General features: G+C 46.0%; 2 protein-coding genes across 3 annotated transcripts; one reads left to right on the forward strand and one right to left on the reverse strand.

Moving 5' to 3' along the window:
• The first annotated feature begins 10,828 nt into the window (after positions 1–10,828).
• LOC127326481 (U-box domain-containing protein 73-like) lies at positions 10,829–15,374 on the forward strand. Its single transcript, XM_051353335.2, has 3 exons — positions 10,829–12,474; positions 12,976–13,032; positions 14,054–15,374. The coding sequence occupies exons 1-3, from the start codon at positions 11,854–11,856 to the stop codon at positions 15,149–15,151; spliced, it is 1,776 nt and encodes a 591-aa protein (XP_051209295.1). The 5' UTR covers positions 10,829–11,853; the 3' UTR covers positions 15,152–15,374.
• Positions 15,375–15,721: 347 nt separating this feature from the next.
• LOC127326480 (70 kDa peptidyl-prolyl isomerase) lies at positions 15,722–20,249 on the reverse strand. Of its 2 annotated transcripts, none has more exons than XM_071822715.1 (12): positions 19,865–20,249; positions 19,653–19,739; positions 18,107–18,367; positions 17,952–18,026; positions 17,785–17,865; positions 17,503–17,697; positions 17,202–17,410; positions 16,944–17,069; positions 16,699–16,845; positions 16,479–16,606; positions 16,109–16,229; positions 15,722–16,026 (listed from the first exon to the last, which is right to left on the reverse strand). In XM_071822715.1, the coding sequence occupies exons 1-12, from the start codon at positions 20,133–20,135 to the stop codon at positions 15,829–15,831; spliced, it is 1,899 nt and encodes a 632-aa protein (XP_071678816.1). In that variant the 5' UTR covers positions 20,136–20,249; the 3' UTR covers positions 15,722–15,828. The 2 variants fall into 2 exon arrangements, with proteins under 2 accessions (XP_071678816.1, XP_051209294.1); XM_051353334.2 differs by having other exon boundaries at positions 17,145–17,410; positions 19,865–20,246.
• Between the last annotated feature and the right edge of the window lie 1,117 nt (positions 20,250–21,366).

Consider the following 21,366-nt stretch of genomic DNA (forward strand, 5'->3'; position numbering starts at 1 on the left):
ATATGATTAATTGTGGTATAGCTTTGATGCTTTTATCTTTGATAATCTTTACTTCTAGTCTTTCCATGAACTTCAAAGGTGCCCGGGCATTTATGTTTTGCTGTACAAATACAGGCAAGCGAGATACCACTTTATCATATCCTTTTATGAACATTGCAATCTTGCTGATAGACATGATTCATGATGCTTATTATTAATTTGTTGGTACCTTTTCCATGATTGACATAGCTATTAGATGACTTTATTTGCATGTATCTTATTATGAATTTCCTAAGTACTTGTCCATATCATGAGAATATTTACATCATATGAACAAATGTATTTGTGAAAGTTCTTTTATCGCACTCAGTTGTTAACTGAATTGCTTGAGGACAAGCAATAAGCTAAGCTTGGGGGAGTTGATACGTCCAAAACGTATCTACTTTCCCGAACACTTTTGCTATTGTTTTGCCTTTAATTTGTGTATTTTGGATTAAACTAACACAGACTAACGCTGTTTTCAGCAGAATTGCCCTGGTGTCTCATTTTTGTGCAGAAACTCAACTTTCAGGAAAATCCCCGGGATTAATTCCAATGGGCCTATTTTCACAGAAGAATAACGGATCCAGAAGACCAGAAGGAGGGGGGCCACGAGGCAGCCACCCCACCAGGCGGCGCGACAGGCCCCTGGGCCGCGCCGGCCTATGGTGGCGGCGCCTCGGGCAGCCCCAGGTGCCCCCCTCTGGACTACTTAAGGGTTTCGACCTAAAAACGCACGGGGGGTTAGACGAAATCGCCAGAAGACATCCAGAACACCGCTGCCATCGCAAAACTCCGTCTCGGGACCAGAAACTCCGTTCTGGCACTCCGCCGGGACGGGGAATTGGAGGAGATCATCGCCATCATCACCACCGACGCCTCTCCATCGACCAGCCATGTTTCCCCCATCCATGTGTGAGTAATTCCCCCACTGTAGGCTGAAGGGGATGGTAGGGATTGGATGAGATTGGTCATGTAATAGCATAAGATTGTTAGGGCATAGTGCCTAGTGTCCGTAATTGGTACTTTTATGATATTGTTGCAACTTGTTATGCTTAATGCTTGTCACTAGAGCCCGAGTGCCATGATATCAGATCTGAACATGTTATCAATTCATGATGATATTCATTGCTTTATGATCTTACCTGCAAGTTGTATACACATATTGCTGTCTGGAACCCGAGGCCCCAAAGTGAAAGAAATTGGGACAACCGGAGGGGAAGGCTGTGATATGTGGATCACATGTGTTCACGGAGTGTTAATGCTTTGCTCCGGTGCTCTATTAAAAGGAGTACCTTAATTTCCAGTAGATTTCCTAGAGGCCCGGCTGCCACCGGCTGGTAGGACAAAAGATGTTGTGCAAGTTTCTCATTACGAGCACGTACGACTATATACGGAACACATGCCTATGGATTGTTTAGTACTTGGATACTGTTTTATTACTATCTGCAAATGCCCTACCTTGATTGTTACATGAGTTTCTCTCATCCATGCAACGCCCGTTCATCCATCCTTGTGCCTACAATATTTTAATCCTGCTGTTTACTATATTCGATCTCTTTGTCTTTGTTACTGCTGCTTTGATATTTCACTACTTGCTACTGCTATAAAGCTGTTACCTCTTGATAAACTCTTGCGAGCAAGTCTGTTTCAGTGCGACTGAATTGACAACTCCGCTGTTAAGGCTTACAAATATTCTTTGGCTCCCCTTGTGTCGAATCAATAAATTGGGTTTTACTTCCCTCAAAGACTGTTGCGATCCCCTATACTTGTGGATCATCAGGGATCTTCATCATTTATATTATATAAAGCCAAGTGTTTTGGTTATCTTTCTTCTATCATATATCCAATGTTCCTCCTCGCGGTAACATGTGCTCAACTCATTTATATTGAAAGTTACTCGCCCCTTTGCATGTGTTAGTTTTGTTTCTAACATGTGTTTGTATATGTTGTGCTTCCTACTTGCTTTTTCTTGGGAAATCAAGTCTATGTATGTTGGGTTGCACACAAAGTATTTGTGTTTGTGTTGGATCCTCTTTGCATCTTATTATATCTTATATGGCTCTTATGAGCGATTAATGGACTATCCCATTTTGGGGGAGTGATATTCCTTTGGGAATTTCACAATCCTAACAATGTGTGTACATGAGAAATATCACTTAGAATTGATATTGCAAGATTATCTAGTCTCTATGTGGTATATCATCTTCATGAGAAATTCAAATTCTAATGTCCATTAATATCTCTAGTTGGATCTTATTTGCCTCTTGTGAAAATAAATTTCTTATCACATTATGGGGGAGTAATAAGTTTTGTGCATATTGCAAGCCTAGAAAATGTGAACATTTGAGGTCGTGTCACATAGAATTGATATTGTAAATTATCTCTCTCCTATGTGGCATGTTTGCTCAAACAAGTTCCAATTTGTCTAAATGGCTTCATTGCTAATATCTTTGTGGATCTTATTTGTGAAAGTTTTTCTTGGCATGTTTTTTCACAACGTGTCCCCCAATACCTTTTTGGTAAATCATGTGCTTCAAGTCATTCTATTAATTGCTTTGCATGTTGGTATGAATGCCATTAATTGCTTTGCATGTTGGTATGACTAATTCAAGCTATCAACAAACTCTATTTGCATGATGGTTAACTCTTACATTTTACCATATGCTTTATTGTTGTAAATATGATCTTACATATACTTACAAACTACCACCGAGAAAAAATTTCCTAATACCTCTTGTGATGAGGCCTAAGGGCTAGGGAGTGCCCAGATCTCACGAATTTGACCAAGTGTGTGGATGGGAAAGGTGGGAAAGGGGAAGAACACACACAAAACTCAAATCAAAACACACACAACCCAACACAAACCAACTTTACTCCCTTGGTGGGTTAGACCAAGCCAGTAGAATCACTTCTTGGAGAGACCCTTGGGTAGAATCCAAGAAGTGAGAGATTGGTGATGGAGATCCAAACTAGAACTTGGATGAAAGAGGGGGAAGTCTTGAATCATCCATGAAGAGTAGGAAATCCTCAAGAGTGCCTTGGATACAAAGAACTTTAGTTCTAGGGAGACAAAGCTCAAGTAATAATCCTCAAATCTTGTCTAAACCCTAGTTGAGGTGGGGATGAGATACACATAGGTACAGATTCGTCCAAGGGGTAAAAGGGGAATTACACATAAGATAGCTTAACCATAGATGACAAAATAGCTGGCCAATATGGCTTAGATGAGTTCTGGTCGGGGTCCACCCGGTCCAACCGGCCATGGGACCCGGTATGACCGGCTCGGGCTCCTGGAGTCGCTGCGCGCTCTGCCAGCCATACCCGGTATGACCGGCTTGGCTGGTCCGGTCATACCGGCTGGAGTTCCTGGTCTCTAGCTGGCCGATTGTGGCGCTTCAGGTTGAGGGCCGGTATGACCGGCCATGGGGGCCGGTCTGACCGGCTAGTCTTCCTCCACCCCATCTTCTTCTTCTTCTCTTCTTCTCCCTTGATCTTATCTTCTTCTCTCATGAGCAATGGTGCTTCCTCATCCTCGTATCCTTGATGAACCATGTACCTAATGACACATGTAGCGTTGGCATGAGGTAGCATTTCATTCGGGGATGTGTCTAGGTCAAGCATAGAGAGGAGTGAGTTCACCTTGTCATGTGTAGTTTTGAATCGGGCTCAAGTCCTTGGTGTACTTGGGGGATAAGTTGGTCATGATGTAGTGCCGTCCTTGAGCGGGGATGCATCATCTCCCCCCTTGGGGAAGAGCCATCCTCGACTCTTGTTCCTCCTTATCTCCATGATGTGGTGAGAGAACCGAGATGTTGAATGTCTTGCTCATCAAGTACTTGGAATTTTTGTTGTCGATGATGTAGGCGTTGATCCTTGTAGCTTGGTGAAGAACATGTTCGTGTATGGTTGCCCTTGTATCCTTATGGATCTTCTTCGTGGTGCGGGAGTCCTTGTTGAAGTCCATGACGGTTCTCCCATGAAGTGGTGGAGAGCGACCAAGTGCTTGAATAGCTTTTGGAAGTGGGGCGCCGGGTATGATGCCGAAGCGGTGTTCGATCTTCTTATTGAATTCCTTGTTGGGGTAGCTCTCTAGTGCTCGTTTCGTTAGCTCATGCTCCGTAGAGGTTGGGATTGTCGTTCTTGTACCTATACACACAATAGACAAAACAAATAGCGTGTGTGCATGGTATATGAACACATCATCCATCATGATGTGCCATGTCTTGTGCACATCACCATTAGTGTCAATAAAGATGTTGTAAAATGCATGGTGAGTGTGCATATGGCATGATGGTGCATTTTTGGCATGCGGTAACTTTGAATTTTCCAAAATTGAGAAGGCTATGGGGGCCCTCTCATTAACAATGAAATAAGCATTCTTGCATACCACGCATAAGAAAGAGCAAGTGTTCACAATCTTGGATGCAAGGATCATGGAATAGTTCAAACATTTATGGCAAAGCATGCGAAAGCTAATCTCATCATTGTCAACGACACATGTGAAAGAGCAAGTTGTCCTCATATTGCAAGCAAGAGGAAACAATTCATCAATTTTTATGTCCACGAGGGGGATCATGGTCTCATCAATACCTTTAGTGTTACCTTGGTAGTTCGACTCATTTGATGTAGGTATTGTGGTAGTTGTATGCTCCACATGGTTAACATCGTCATCGTCATCTAAGCATGGTGTGATGTGATCTTCTTGCACCATGTACATATTCTTGTCCATCATCGGCGCTTCAACAACCATGGAACCTAGTGCAACATGAGGAAACACAAAAGAGGGAGAGGTTAAGGTGTTAGAAAATGCGATGGCCTCCATGGACCTATCAACTACCTCTCGCAACTCACTTGGTGTGTCACTCATCTCCTCCAATTGGAAGCACTCAATCTCACATATGGGGTGGAAGTCGCTCAACTCACTATCACTAGCACTCAAGTGGGCTAAGTGGCTCTCATGCTCACATGGGATTGGTACCAACTCATCAATCAAGCATATAGGAGTAGGCTCAATTTTCTCATCTCCATGCGCCTCCATTGGTGAAGGGAGAATCCCATGCTCACCCTTCTCAACTCCATCGCCTCCCAAGTCGTCCTCATGCGGTGGCTTCTTGGTGGCTTGGGCTTGTAGCTCGTCGAAGTGGATCATCTCGGCGCTTGGCGTTGTGCATTGCCACGACATGTGACCCTTGGCCTTGCACACATCACATAGGATATTGGGGCATTCCCGTGGATGGTGGCCTTGTTGCTTGCACTTGTAGCATCAGAGTCCATAGGCATATGACGATGTAGGGGCATTGAGGTGGTGGCACAAGAAGTGGGAGCTGCCGTACTAGGAAGGTCCTCTTGATGTTCCCTCTCCACCCTTGGAGTGGTAGACACCCTATGATGGTGTTTGTCGCCTTCATGTCGAGGCTCTCGTCTTCGTGCCTCATCACCATGTCTTGATGGGTGTCTTCGAAGATCCTTGGAGGATGTTGGTCGATGGTGATCATGAGGTGGCTTGTGTCGGCGAACATCATGTGGGGACGTATGTCGATGGAGTCCATGAGGTGGTAGTTGTCGACGACTATCATGATATGGTGTGTGTTGATGACGATCCTCGGCATGCCTAGGAGATGGCTCACATGCCTTGGCATGTTGTTTTTGGTGCCTTGTTGAGCTTGGAGAGGAGTGTCGATGACGATCGTGTTGGGGACGCTCTTGATGATCCATATGACGAGCTCGATGTAGATGATCATCTGCATAAGCACTCTTGTGGTGGCGCCATCTTGAAGATCCTCTATCTTCATATGTAGCTCCATTGGCCAAGTGGGGGTACTTGGGAGCACCGGTGTTGTTCATGGTGGAGTCGAGGTGAGGCTCCACCATGGTGTCGATGTCGTACTCGTGGTGTTGATCCACCATGTTGTCCATGCTTTGTGAGCAATTGTCGATGTAGAGCTCCTCAATGTCGGTCATGTCCGCGATGCTTGCAGAGCCATAGTTGGTGTCGAGCTCCACATGCTCTTCCACGTCCGCGGTGCTTGCGGAGCCATAGTTGGTGTCGAGCTCCACATGCTCTTCCACATCCGCGGTGCTTGCGGAGGTATCCTCCTCGAAGTGCTCCATGTAGTCCTCCGTAGGCTCCTCTTCTTCACTATCCATGTTAGCACGACAAAAGCTATGTGGTGGATGTTAGTGGAAGAAACTACCGTCAAGTCTCACCTTGAAGTGATAGAATTGGGTCAACTAACTAAACCAAGAGATAATTCAATTTATGTTGGGGTTAAACACACAAAAACACACGCAAAAGCTAGCAAATATGGTGGTAGGTGAAGGTGCTGGAAAGCCAAATGATGTAATCCTAAATCAAGTGTTATTGTCAAGAGTGGGTGAAATCCAAAGATCAAATGTCAAAGCGATGATCACTACAAACACGGCATGATGTGGAACTCACACACGAGATGAATGGGGTTAGTGCGACCAAGGAACGAGCGGAATAAATATAAGAACCCATTAGTAAGGTGGTACTCGGTGTCACACTAACACAAGGAGAGGCAAAGCTTTGGTTGCAAAAGGAGAGACACCAATATTTACACGTGACCTCTCTTCTCTTTTATCTCTTTTGCTTAAAAGCTTTTTCTCTTTTGTATTTGGTGGCACTTGACACTCCTTTTCTCCCTTTTTGTATTTTCCGGGCTGTTTCTCGCACTATGTTAGCGTTAGCCTCTCTTTTGCTATTTTGCCACACGAGTTTTGCTTATAAGCTTGACTCCACACTACACACACACCTCACAACGGGGCCACGTGCAATGTCTCCCAACACTTGACAAGCAATGCTCGGTAGGATAGGTCGCAAAAGGAAGAGGGATACAATGGTGGTGCAAGTTATACCTAGATGGGGCGTAGGCGGTGATGATCACGCAACTTGCAATATGGTGGTGGTGGCAAGTGTACGTTTGCTCATTCGGGGTGCCGAGGTTGTATTCACATGCTTCGTGGCTGTGGGTTAATGTTAGAACAAAGGCACTCAAACCGGAACAAGAAACACAAGTTAGAGGGAAAGTTTTTGGGCCAAAACACTTTTCGGGCACTTTTGCCTGTGCTGGCCGATTGTACCGGGTCCTGGGGCCGGTATGACCGGGTGGGCTGATATGACCGGGTCCTGGGGCCGGTATGACCGGTCGGGCTCGATTTTGAGCTGTTCTTGAGCTGTTCTTGAGGGCATTTGACCCAAAATCGATGAAAACGAAAAATTTGATTCTAGAAAGTGGGGGAATAGTAGATCAACACTAGAGACACGAAATCAATGGATCAAAACCAGTCAAAACTCAACCAAATTGCAGATCCAACAAAAGGAAAATTAGGGCTATTTTTGGGGATTTTCGAATTTCTTCTAGGGGTGAAATTGGGAGTGGTGGGGGTCAAAATCGTGGCAACCAAGAGCTCTTGATACCATTTGATGAGGCCTAAGGTCTAGGGAGTGCCCAGATCTCACGAATTTGACCAAGTGTGTGGATGGGAAAGGTGGGAAAGGGGAAGAACACATACAAAACTCAAATCAAATCGCACACAACCCAACACAAACCAACTTTACTCCCTTGGTAGGTTAGACCAAGACAATAGAATCACTTCTTGGAGAGACCCTTGGGTAGAATCCATGAAGTGAGAGATTGGTGATGGAGATCCAAACTAGAACTTGGATGAAAGAGGGGGAAGCCTTGAATCATCCATGAAGAGTAGGAAATCCTCAAGAGTACCTTGGATACAAAGAACTTTAGTTCTAGGGAGACAAAGCTCAAGTAATAATCCTCAAATCTTGTCTAAACCCTAATTGAGGTGGGTATGAGATACATATAGGTCTAGATTCGTCCAAGGGGTAAAAGGGGCATTACACATAAAGCTTAACCATAGATGACAAAATAGACGGCCAAGATGGCTTAGATGAGTTCTGGTCGGGGTCCACCCGGTCAAACCGGCCATGGGGCCCGGTATGACCGGCTCGGGCTCCTGGAGTCGCTGCGCGCGCTGCCAGCCTGACCCGGTATGACCGGCCTGGCTGGCCCGGTCATACCGGCCGGCTTGGCCGGTCATACCGGCTGGAGTTCCTGGTCTCTGGCTGGCCGACTGTGGCGCTTTAGGTTGAGGGCCGGTATGACCGACCATGGTGGCCGGTCTGACCGGCTGGTCTTCCTCCACCCCATCTTCTTCTTCTCTTCTTCTCCCTTGATCTTCTCTTCTTCTCTCATGAGCAATGGAGCTTCCTCCTCCTCGTATCCTTGATGAACCATGTACCTAATGACACATGTAGCGTTGGCATGAGGTAGCATTCCATTCGGGGATGTGTCTAGGTGAAGCATAGAGAGGAGTGAGTTCACCTTGTCATGTGTAGTTTTGACTCGGGCTCGAGTCCTCAGTGTACTTGGGGGATAAGTTGGCCATGATGTAGTGCCATCCTTGAGCGGGGCTGCGTCATCTTGTCCTAGGACAATTGGCAATCTATTATGATGTAGATATTTATTGATCATATTTACATTGGCTCTTGTGTTTAATTGCATTATTTATTGCCATGAATTTGTCGTGCTTTGACCCCCATGTGTTTTCCTTGCATCTTATGGATGTAATTTGTCTATTTAAATTTTCTTAGCATTTTTAGTAGATATAGGTAGGGTGGTGATCCTAGTTTTATTCATTTAATATTTATATGCAAAATCCTAGATAATGCACTAATATTGGGGAGCTCTCCTATATTTGTTAGAAGGGTTTTCTATTTTCGTGCCCTCAGTTTCTTAGTTGTACTCAGTTTTCCCCAGCTCCTTAGTTTTTCCTCAGTTTTCCCCAAGCCCTTATCTGAAACCCGCAGAAGAAGATCGGACGGTATGATCCCGTTTAGTTGACCGTTCCGTGCTAACGTGTGGGGCCACGTCGCGTGGGGCTGGTAGAAAGGGACCGCATTGGACAGGACGAGACCGCGTTTGATTGTATGTGAGCAGGAGCTGGGTTCTGTCTCTCTCGGCCCAAATTGGCATCCCTTTTTAAGAGCACCTTTTCCCCTCTTTCTCTCTGTCTTTTTTCACCAAATTATTATCAAATCTAGAGAAGCTTCCATTTATGTTTTTCTTCAATTATTTGTGCCTTTTGGCCCTCATTTTTTTCCCAATATGGCAGCAAATCTAGTACTCCCTCTAGTCCATATTAATGACCTCGCCAATATTAGTTCATATGTACCCCCTCCATGCATGTATATAAGATATTTTGGTTTTTTCTTTAATTCATCTACTTTAGTTTGTATCTAGTCTAGGTTTTAGTGTGTAGGTTCACCTTTTTAGTTTGAATGCAGTCCACTCTAAAAACATCTAAACAATCAAGTATAGTAGAATATGGATAGATAATAGGTAGATAATAAGCTGCATACAACAGCCAAAATAAAGTTCTTAGGTTCTTCACAACACCAACATATTAACAACAACAAAATAAAAAGCTGCTTTGCAGCAGCACACGTCATGGACTCCGCCTACTCCATATGGCTCCTCCTCCAGTTCTTGCTCCCCTGTCCCTTGATCTTGGGCACCTTGCGCTTGATCGGAGGCATGCGCCCGGCGGCGATCTCCACCCGCTGAAAGTTGCGGAGGTGAATGCCTAGCGCCTTGTGCTTGGCACGGAAGGAGTAGACATTCACCGTCGCGCTGATCTTGGGGAAGGTCCTTCCGATGTCCTCGGCATGCGCGAGGAGGCAGTTGAAGTCGGTGCCGCCGATTCCCCTAGTGCAGAAGAGGCACTTGTAGACACATTTGGCGAAGTAGGAGACGAACTGGCCGACCTGTAGCCTCCGCAGCACCTGCCGAGCCTTGGTGTAGTGTTTCTCCTCGTCGCTTAGCGAAAATTGGCAGTTGGAAAATAGGTATTTTATTGTACCATCTTGTTAACAAAAAACACATGTCTTACCTCCCTGCTAATTACGTTTTACAAGGTTATCCTTGGTGAGAATGACCCTCTATGAAGATACCAAGTAAAGACTTTAGTCTTCAATTGTATCTTCATTTTGCAGATCAACCTATTATTTAAAGCCGATCTAGTAGGAAGAATCAAAGCTTTATACATGGAGTCCACATAGAATATTTTATCTTATGTAAGATTCCACACAAACTCATGAGATCCCAGTGTCAAATAGCAGATGCTAGGTGCGGAAGCAAATCACGCCAATATGCTAGCCGTGGTTCAATAAGATTTCGTATGAACATCACGTTAGGTGGGAAAGATTTCACCACCGTAGCTAATGTGTCATATCTGTATAAAGCATGATATTGTTTCCAGAGAGTGGTATTACCTAACCATATATTCTTCCAGAACCTTATCTCAGATTAATCCCTAATAGAGAAATAACCATATGGGAAGAAAAAAAATTATCACCATAAGTCCAACTAAAAATACGAATCCCTAGGTTTTCAGAACACTTGCGATAGCGCACTAGAGCCAACATACTTTCTCTTAAAAATAGTTTGCTAGACCCCATCTTCGGTAAGAAGCTTATACAACTATTTACATAGGAGAACCCTCTTCTTAAGCTCAAGATCATGAATATCTAATCCACCTTGATCTGTCGGGCGGCAAACGACACTCTATTTAGTAAGCCGGTATTTTTCTTTTCACTATCTTCTTGCCAGAAGAATTTTGATCGAAAAAAATATTAATATAGTTCTGTATAAACAACTTTAAGATAGTTTATTTTTTCAAAACAAGTTAGGAGTACAGTCCCACATTTTCACAAGTCCCACAAGGAAATTCAGAAACATGTAACGTTGGTCTATGTAAAACCATTCCATATGCCCGTGTAATCTACTCATGTGTCACGCTCGAACCCCACCGTGCTCCCGTGCTCGCCTCTGCAATGCTGCATCTTCCCAGTCCCACCCTCTGCTTCCTCCGCCGCATCTTGCCATCCGGCCCATGGCGCTTCTCCTCCACCGCCCCTTCCTGATTTCCTCCATGTCCCCATGTCCTCCCTGTAGTTCCCAGCCAGATAGCGAGTCAGAGACGGGCCGACCGACGCCGCATCGATTTGCGGCGGATCTACATCCACGCGGGCGAGCGCGAGAGCGGTAAGCCACTGTGCGGGTGGCGAATGGCGATGCACATGGCGGACACCTCCTCGAAGACCATGGCCACGGCAACAGAGGCGAACCGGCCACCCCCTCTTCCTTGCACAAGCGTTCCGCGTGCCGACCCTGTCGCCGGTACTGGAAGCTGCGGGCACGACAAGCCCGCACCGTGCTGGCCCGGCCCGGGCCAACCCTCAGGTGCAGTTCAAGTACCCGTGCAACAAGATGGCTGGCCGAGTCGCCGGCTCGTCGCTTTCTGCTTCCCGACCGGTGTGGCGAGGCGCAGATGCTCGACGAAATGCCGGGCAAGGGAAGCACGGTACTGAGCGCTGGCCTTGTTCGATCAAATGCCAAGCAGAGGATGAATGCAGCGAAGCACACTCGAGGAATTAACGCAAAGGCCCGTCCATCACCGACTCCGAGTTGGAAGACGATGCCCAGCACGACAGAATGCTCCACACAGGTCAGTGTTCATCAGACAGGCAAGTCCGTCAAGAGATGATTACCGACCTGCAATTCCCACCTGAGACAACAGAAGGCTAGCCGTTTGCACACCCAAGCGGCCCAAACCCATAAGACGTCCTCACGGCTATAAAAGGCCACAACCTCTGTCCTCCAATACCGTATCTCACCTTCAGTTCACATAGTCCCTCCCAAAGTCAGAACACGAAGGAACCCAACGCCAACGGCAGGCAGCAGCAGCAGCAGCAACCCAAGAACTCCTCCCACGTCAAGAAACCAAGAAGCAATCATGTGGACGTGGGGAAGGAGGAACCGAGGCAGGACAAGCGCGCCTCCTGGAGCGAGTTCGGGCTCCCTCGCCTCCACGACCACGACGACGAGCGAGGGGGACCAGACCTTGCAAGAGGACCTGCTTCGCCATGTCGAGAAGGAAATAGAAGAGAGGACCGGGGCCAGCCTTCGCGCCGGCGCGCAAGAAAGCTCCTCCTCCGGCCAGCCATCACGATTCTTGCGAGGAGCGCGGAAGGCTGCCAAGAAGGTTCTAGGCGTCGGCAAGAACCCCGCTCCCTCCTCGCCGAGGTCAGCAGCAAGAACGCTGCGAGAGCAGAACACGGCATCTGGAATCGCCGGCACGTCAGGCTCGGTGCCCGTGGCGGCGCCAGCAACTGGAATCGATGATGAAGCCAGGTCGGAGCAGCAGCCTGCAACCCGCACGCGGTCTGAGTTCGCCGCTGCGATGCGAAGTGCATTGGCGAAGATCCAAGAGGATGCTGCCGCGGGCGACGCCCAAGGGGAGGCAGCGTTCGCCGAGATGGAGCAGGCGATGACCGGCCTCATGGACCTCTCTTACAAGAAAGTGGAGCCCCCGAAACTCCCGCGCGATTTCGCCACCAAATGGGCTCCTGATAATGTAAGTGCCACGGTCTCTGGTTCTTGGGATTTCTGATTCAGTTTCATGACTTCTTCTGGTCCCCCTCGTTTCCGTGCCTCTTTCTTGCTGTTGCTCCGATGATGAATTGTCTGTTAGCCTTTTTCTTTTATTTTTGTGCAAGAACATCTCGCTGTGTAGTTCTTGTTGGCTGTTGCCATACAGTTTGCCTTTACACAACGCAATGCTACATGGTGAACATTTGGAAATCAAACTGAACAACATGTCCTTCTCTTCGTTTAAGAACTATTAGAATTTGGATAAAAGTTTATTTTCTGTTCAAGTCCAATAGCATTGTGTATTCATGTGTAACAGTAGCATTCTATCAAATTGATTGAGCCGTCTCTGCCACTTCATCATCTTTTTTTTCAGTGAGCTACTCCGTTATTTAGGATGGTATGACACTTCCATGGAGTCAACTTTTTTGGCCCATCTCAGCCTCCTTACCAATGTACTAATTTCACAATTATGCTGTGTTGTTAGGCTGATGCACTGCATGGAGGAGCAATGGATGATCCTGTCATATTGGCTTCTGGATATGTAAGTCACAAGCTCTTGCCGTTGCTTCCTGCACACCAAATGAACTACCCTGTATTTTCTACTGGATGTTTCAATTGTGTTCTGCATAACTCATGTCCTGCCAAAAACGCAAATGGTTCTAAAGCAAGCAAAGTGCTCTATTCACCGATCGTGAATCTTTGAAATATTGTTGTTGATTTGTTATGAACTATTAACAACGGGTAGCAATAGCAGCTATGCACAACCAGGACTGAACTTCCCGATATTATTATCAGTATCATGAAGTTCTGTTCTCTGACTTCACTAATCTAAGTTGAGACTCATATTACCTTTTACATGGGATTGGTTATCAATGTAATTTCCTCTTGAATTGCGACATGTTTATAGTTTCTATCTCAGCAAATAATCGAATTGATTGGGTGCTGAAAGAAAAAGGTACCAGCTTATATATGTTCTCCTGGATCATAATAATATAATCTGCACTTCCTGCTCTATGATGTAGTTCGAATTTTCATATTTGTACTTGAGTTTGTAACTTATTTGGCAAATTGCGATATTCGTAAGCTGTTAAATATCATATAAGCTCCCATTGTGCTGTAGTTTTGCACGGTTGTATCCTGGGATGCAATCGGTAGTTAGTGATGCACTATGACATATTGTTTCTGAAGAGCAGAAACTTGGGACCAAAAGACAGGATTTTTTCTTGTTCTCTTTCATTTCTGTTTATTCTATGTACTTGTTTCACCATTTTCTCGCTCACCATTTTATTTCCAAGAAATATATCTCCCACCACTTATACTGAAACTGCCAGGTGGATGCTTACATCTATCAAATGGTTGCGTGGGTGTATAGGTTCTAAGTAGTTGGTACTATGTCCATTTCTTCCTGAATGCTAGGTTGGTCATTAGTGGCCATGATCATCTACTGTAAGAGGACTGTAATCTATTTGTCTAAAGTGTTTTTAACTTCACTAATTATCTACTGAAATTCTCTCATGGTTTGTATTTACCCAGTTACCATATTTTGCTTTCCTTGATTGCAGTCTGTTGATCAATCATACCAGCAGTGGTTCATTTCACAGAATAATACCTGCCCAGTTACTGGTCACTCCCTGCCCCACTCACTCGCAGTTCCAAACCACCTCCTCCGTGACATGATTACTGCGTGGTTCCTCGAGCACTCAGACCTCCCCCCCTCTACCACTGCTGATACGCTCTCTTCCCCCTTGATACCACCTTCAGAGGAACAAATGCAAGACATCCTAGACAAGTTCTCAGGTCATTCATTACTGCAGAAAGAGGCCTTGCATTCGATCCATCTAATGTCTAAAACATCCAAGGGAGTGCATCCTTGCCTTGACAAGTGGCCAGGCCTGGTCCCTGTGCTCGTAAATCTTAAGAAGAAATGGAAATCTACATGGGCACGTGATGTCGAGGAGGACAGGATCTCAGTATTCCTTAATTTGTCCATGCACAGGCCCAACCGGGAGATCCTAGCCGGACAAAATAAGCTACCAGCTGTTCTAATCAAAGTCGTCAAGAAGGCAGAAAAGCTTGGAACCTCAGACTCATTTTTGGCGATGGTAGCTTCTACAGTTGCAATACTGTCAGAGTTTGATGTGTTCAGGAAAAGATTATTGGACACAGGGGGAATGAAAATGCTCAGTGATCTACTCAAGATTGAGGATGTTCTAGTACGGAAGGAGACTGCCACTGCAATCCTTGCAGTCTGTACAGATGAGGAAGCCAATGCATCAGCTGCAGAAAATGATGTGCCTGATATGCTGCTGGAATGCTTCATGGTCACTGATGAGTTCCTGCTTCTGCTTGATCGTCTGCCAAAATCTCCAGATGTGTTGGATAGGATATGTGATCATTCTGTGGAACTGGTGAATATCGTCATTGAAGAACATGCAAGTGGAACAGTGACGGCCCAGGGCATCCACTCTGCGATTTCCTTGATTTTTATCATTGCTCACAGGGACGTGAGTAAGCTGAAAGTGAAGAACGTGGAGGATTTCAAGGAGCGGTTGCAGGAGCTTTCATCAAAGAGAATACCGATGCAGACGATGTTTCAGGTGGAAGGAATAATCAAGATTCTCTCAGACATGTTTCCAAGCTGTCTCCAGCCACACGAATAGACCAATCTTATACTGCCCTTCTGTATCTGTTGTTCATGTATGGGTTCCAGGCAGCTTTACTTCTCTTTACTTACTTTTTTTTCTAGGTTTCAGTTGTTGACTGTGATGACAATTTGATGAACTATACGAACTGCTCAAAGCATATAAATAGTATAGTTGAACTTGTTTTCACTGCCTCGTGAGAAATATAATTCTGATTCCTGTTATCCTTTCGCTCAATAAATTCTGTGCATCCTATGGACTACCTGGTTACAATTCAGCTTTGAACAATGCTTGTATCCTAACTGATGGAGTGGTTCAAGGCTGGATTCAGTTACCATTTCTGCGCAATCCTCTAAGTAAACGAATGATTCCAAAGAAAAAACTAATGTAAAATGATGGTTTTGGAAGACGTACATTATTTAGAAACGGTATCAGATAGCGTGGCACCGTCAGGTTTATGGAATCTACAGATTTTTATTGGTAGTTCGAGGATATTTTCTACTCCTTAGCTGTACTACGGAGATCCATTTCTCCTTTTTTTTTAGTAAATCCAGGTTGCTCTTGGGCATTCATACAAGACAGTCAACAAAACTAGGTAACAAATATATATACCATGAGCAGTCGACCCATCACGACATAACACAAAAGCATATGGATGACAGACACTACACAGCCCCGACACATGAATCGGCACATCAACAGTTGACGCAGTCGATTTCAGGAACTCCACTCTGCACGTAGTAAGCAACACAAAGCGAGACCAAAACCATCACTGGGATCAGTAGCCTTAGCACGAGCCGCAACGTGGACTCCTTGCTGCCATCGGTCGTGAAGATACTCCTAGCCAAAGGCCAGAGGCCACGCTTCTTGCTTGGCCCCTGGCTCCTGCCACCCTGGAAGCAGCGAACAACATCAAACCAACTTTAAATCGACAGCCAATGTAGTAGAGACAAGGTGGGTCAACAGGAAACTCACGTCAGCTTCCTCGCCTTCCATCTTGCTCAGCTTTTCAATTATGTTCCCGTAGAATTTAGCATCCCTTCTGTTGTACTCCTTCACTTTCTCCTTCAGCCTCCTATAGCCCATCTTCACATCCCTGAGGAAACCAAGGAATATTACTTCTCCCAACGCACACGAGGATAGAACAAACTTAGTCATAGAAACTGCAAAGCCTGGTTGTCTCATTGGTGACCAAATAAATGGTCCCAGTGATGTCAAAATGCCTTGCAACAAAATAACTAGTGAGCTTTACACCCTAAGGATAGAATTTCTTCCAGTAAACTTGTGACTCAGTGTTTATTAGTAGATCATGACTTCAAATAAAATAAGAGGTAGAAATGTTAACCTGTTCTCGGGATCTATTTCCAGTGCTTTTTTGATATCCAGCTCTGCCAAATCAAGATCAACAAGATGAGTGTGTGCCTGTGCCCGTCTGTACAAGGCCTTCACATTTGTGTTCTCAGTTTCCAGGACCTGAACACCATAATTCATAGTCAGCCCAGATATTATCTCTTGTTAGAACTATATATAGTTGACTAGATGTCTTAGTTTCTACGTATAATTACCTCGGTACACAGTTCTTTTGCTCCCTTGTAATCTTTAAGTTTCAGTTTGCATGCAGCATCATTGAGCTTGCAGCTCAGCTTGAGTGCTTTGGACAACTGCTTTTCTTCTTCACTGAAGGAGTTGTCGTACTCTATGAAATTCAAAGCCTGATTCAGAACAGAACATACTAAGTGTCAACATTTAGTTAATGCAAGGCATCTGCATGAGACAAGGTTACTTTGAGTAATAGGTTTGAAATTTTGACCTTTCCATATCTCTTAGAAGCCCTGGCATAGTTTCCCATCTTAAACCACACATTCCCTTCATCTTTCTTCTTAGAAGCTGCTTCAATCTTCTCAGTGTTATCCTTCAGCTCCCATGATTCCTTCTCCTGCACAAAATGACATGGAGGATTTCAAAAAATAATTACTCAGCCGTACAGATTCTGATGTTAAGATTATTCTACCTTCTCAAAGGACACTAGTTCAACGTCATAATAAACAGTTGTGTTGGGAGGAACTACAGCCAGATCTTGCTTTGATTCATCAGATCCAAATGCATGCTCCGGGGCAATAGTCACAAATGCAACTTCTCCTTTCTTCATGCTAAGCACTGCTTTGTCAAGCCCTTCAATCACTTGCTCCTCATCAGTCTTAAACTCGAAAGGCTCTTCACTATTATGGCCTTTCTCCACAAACACAGTACCATCCGCTAACTTCCCAATAAGTTTCACTGCAGGGTAAGATTGTATCATTTACATATAAATAACCGGACAGGAGTACCATTCTGAGATCATACAATGTAAGAGGAACAGTAAAATGTACCTTTGACATTTGCACATTCATTGGGACGGTTGTAGCCTTCACCCTCCTGGAGGATCTTCTTCTGGATCTTCTTATCGTTACCTATCTCAATGACTGTCTTCCAGGACACCAAGTGAAGATCAATGTGCAACATAGCATTAGGGGGAACTGCAGCTCCGTCTCCAGAGGCTGGCCTGCCTTCCTCACCAAAGCCATCTGTTCACCACATGGCGCATATTATATATGATTTCATTGCCACATTAACCAGAAGAGTTCTAGACCTACATTACTGTAGAAACTCACATTCAGGTTCGATAGTAAGCAGGACCTTCTCATTTTTCTTCATAGTCTTGACAGCCTTAGATATGGCAGGGCAGAAATGCCCTGAAAAGGAAATATTCTCGCGTGAGAAAATGACCTTTCAAATCTAGAGTTACAATGCGCATGTTCAAAAATGGCAAACAATATACCTTCTCTTACGGTGAACTCAATACCATCAGATTTTGTAACAACACTTCCATCCTCCAGCCTCGCCTCATATTTAACTGCACCAAGTAACTGAATAAACCTTGACAGTCACTGGAAAAGCATTAAGGGGACAACTGCAACGAGCATGGTATAGTACCAAAAACTTCATCGCTGTCCTTGGGATTCTCCCACTTCTCGCCTTCAGCTAGTATCTTCTTAAAAATGCTGCCATCTTTGCAAATATCCTTGACACTTGCCCATGAGAGAAGCTCAACATCAAACTGCAGTGTCGCATTTTGAGGGATGACTGGAGGGGAGCCATCCTCACCATATGCAAGCTCTGGTGGGATGGTGAAAACAGCATTCTCGCCCCTCTTCATCGTTTTGATGCCCATATCCCATCCCTTTATAACTTGGCCTGTGATTAGAGGTTAACAACATCATTTCACTTAGAATACATTTGCCCTGGAAGCCTAGTAATTTACATGCAATTTAAGTTAAGAATGTTCATAGTGTTAATTCTCAAATGAGTTAAGAGCAAACCTAAATTGTTTCAGCTAATAGGAGCGGCAGGCATACGGGACATCATATACGGCTAAGGCTTGGGCTGGGTTGAGACCTCGTGCACAGAAGGCGGTAAATGCAGTATAAAAATCCATCGTAATTCTGTCATATCAATTTCGTTCTTGTGGAGCAATTCTGTTACCGAGTTCACTTGGCTTTTTTATGAAAAACTAAGGTAGGGGCCTCCCCTCCCAATGTAGGTATGATCTAAATCTGGTGGATGTAACTCAGTTACAGACAAGTTTTTTAGGAATAGTGGTGTGGCATAATTTTGATAGACCGTCCATGAAATGATTTTTTGAAGATTTATTCTGTAGTTATAACTTTAACAATGTAAATCATGATTCGCAACTAGTGCTCTCTGTTTGAACAGCAGCCCATTCCCATAGGGATGAAGTCCCGGCAACCTCACACACATTTGATTTCAAATCCATAGTTCCAGTGATTCAACAGTCAAGATCGAGAGAGTAAAGGGAACCTAACTAGAGACTAAGAACCAGGAAACAGAATACGGATGGATCCCCACTTGAGTAGAGTCACACTAAAAGCAACATTTTCTGTTGTAAACTTGTAACCTACAGTAAGTGCTACATCTATTAGAAATTATTTTTTGCGAATAAGTACCAAATTTCAAATCTTACTGTAGTCACAACTTTTTGAAGAATTACGTAAGTTACAACTTTAGCAATGCAAATCATGATGTGCTACTAGCGCTCTCTATTTGAACAGCGCCCATTCACGCACGGATGAAATCCTGGCGACCTCACACACATTTGATTTCGCATAGTTTGAGTGATTCAACAGTCACGATGACCTAACAAGATACTAAGAACCGGGAAACGACAAAACGGATCAATCCCCAGTGGAGTAGAGTCACACTGAACTGCTCCTAATGACTAATGACTCTCCCATTCAGCTGTAAGTGCAAGATTTTCTGCCAGTCTGCCTGTGAACTTGTAATCTATCGTAAGTCCTTACATCAACCCGGAGAAAAAACAGTATAAATTCAAATCTTAACCATCAGATTAATATATCCCCTCACTCCGATAAGTTGATACGAGCAGTTGAAGAAGTGTTAAACTGACCCTAGTTCAGAACTTCAGGTATCAGAAGAAAAGAAGAGTGTGTGAGTCTGGTACCTCGCCCCAGGGTGAACTTGAATGGGGTGTCGCGATCCCGGCTGGAATCGAATTTGGTGCCGTCCTCCAGCGTCCCCGTGTAGTGCACTGCGTCACCCAGAAGACCACGACGAAGACAAGTCAACGACCAATTTTATCCAAAATACACCGCCGGGAACGCAGAAGAGAATAAAGTCAATGCCCAAAATACACCGCCGGGAACGCGCACTGACCTTCGACCTCGTCGCCGGCGCCGGGACGTTGCGACCCCTCGCCCTCCTTCAGCAGCTTCTTGCGCAGCCCCTCCTTCCCGATCCCTTTCTCGTCCCCGGCCTTCATCGCCGCGGTGTCATACCCCGCATCGTCCTCCTCCTCCTCCGCGGCGACGGCGGCGCCAACCGCCGCGTCGGCGTAGAGCTTCTTCATGGCCTCTTCGTCCTCGTCGTCGGATCCGCCCATCGCGCCCTCGCCCATGGCCGCCGGGTAGTCGAAGTCGTCGTCCATGTCTCCGTGCAGTAGTACTGTAGGCTGCGAGGGTGCGGGAGCAGAACAGTGTGTGTGTGTGCAGGGTGCAGGGGATTGCGATGCTTGTGCCCCTTGTGATTTCGGACAAAGATGCGTCCCAGCACTTTCAGTCTTTCATATAGCCAAAGCACGTGTCCAGAGTGTTCTAGAGGCCTCTGCGCAGTTTCCACTGCATCTGGAGGACGGGATCCACAGCGTCAAAGAAAAAAAGATTCCACATTTGCCACAGTTTTCTTAAGTATTGCATATTTGCTAAATGATCATCACATGTCAGTGGAACATGGTTGTCAAATATGTAATTCTCCCGGCAGGGTCAGAAACTAGGATCAAGGACAAAGTTGGGCGATTGGCAAGAATGGATAGATGCTTCGGGTAACAACTTTAACTGTTAGGCCATCTCCAGCGGCGCTACTCAAATGGACATTGAGCGACCGTTTTCGTCCACCGTGATCGGAAATGCGTCTGACACCACCTCCAGCGGGACGACGCAAAGTGATCGGGTCGTCCGCGGAGACGCAAATCTGGCCCAAATATGCGTCTCGGATGCGTCTCTGCGGACGCTGCGCGGACGCGGAAAGTGTCCGCTCGCGTCTGGTGGACGTTTTGTCTGGCCCGCCTGGCAGTGACCCAGCGTCGATGCGTCTTCTCCGCTAGTACTGGCGCCGAGGCGTCGCATCGGCAGTCTGCGGCCGCGTAAATGGCGATGCCTCGCGTGGCGCGCGGCCGTCGCCTACCTCTGCGCACGAAGTAATGCCGATGCCACGCGTGCCGCGGCCCTCACCCTGCCTTCGATCTATATAAACAGGGGCGGTAGCATCTCATCTCCTCCCCACTAAACCCTAGCCGCCGCACAACCTCCACCGTAGCGCCGCTGCCGCTCAGACTCCACCGCAGCCACCATGAGCAACGTCGGCCGTGGCCAGGCTACCGCGCCTCCACCTCCACCTCCACCTACACCTCCCACTCCACCTCCCCCGGCCTCGAGCTCCGACGACAGCACGGGCGACCTCCTCGACCCGGTCAGGGACGCCAAGTACCTGGCTGACGCGGAGAAGGAAGCCGAGGAGGAGCGGGCGGCCCACACGGCGTTCGACGCTGAGATGGAACAACCGCAGCCGCAGAGGAGTCCGACTCCGACATATCATGGTCTTCCGATGACCCTGATGCGCCTACCCCGGAGGAGAGGGCGGCGGAGCAGAGAGCAATAGTC

The sequence above is a fragment of the Lolium perenne genome, chromosome 6 (genome assembly GCF_019359855.2).
Source record: "Lolium perenne isolate Kyuss_39 chromosome 6, Kyuss_2.0, whole genome shotgun sequence".
NCBI classification, from domain to species: domain Eukaryota; kingdom Viridiplantae; phylum Streptophyta; class Magnoliopsida; order Poales; family Poaceae; genus Lolium; species Lolium perenne.

Excerpts from the sequence above, each read along its gene's own strand:
- LOC127326481 (XM_051353335.2), top strand. The coding sequence starts at position 11,854 with ATGTGGACGTGGGGAAGGAGGAACCGAGGCAGGACAAGCGCGCCTCCT. Across the intron at positions 12,475-12,975 it reads CCAAATGGGCTCCTGATAAT|GCTGATGCACTGCATGGAGG; the intron begins GTAAGTGCCACG and ends CTGTGTTGTTAG. Across the intron at positions 13,033-14,053 it reads TCATATTGGCTTCTGGATAT|TCTGTTGATCAATCATACCA; the intron begins GTAAGTCACAAG and ends CCTTGATTGCAG.
- LOC127326480 (XM_051353334.2), bottom strand. The coding sequence starts at position 20,135 with ATGGACGACGACTTCGACTACCCGGCGGCCATGGGCGAGGGCGCGATG. Across the intron at positions 17,411-17,502 it reads TGAATGTGCAAATGTCAAAG|TGAAACTTATTGGGAAGTTA; the intron begins GTACATTTTACT and ends CTTACCCTGCAG. Across the intron at positions 16,846-16,943 it reads CTTCTAAGAGATATGGAAAG|GCTTTGAATTTCATAGAGTA; the intron begins GTCAAAATTTCA and ends GTTCTGAATCAG.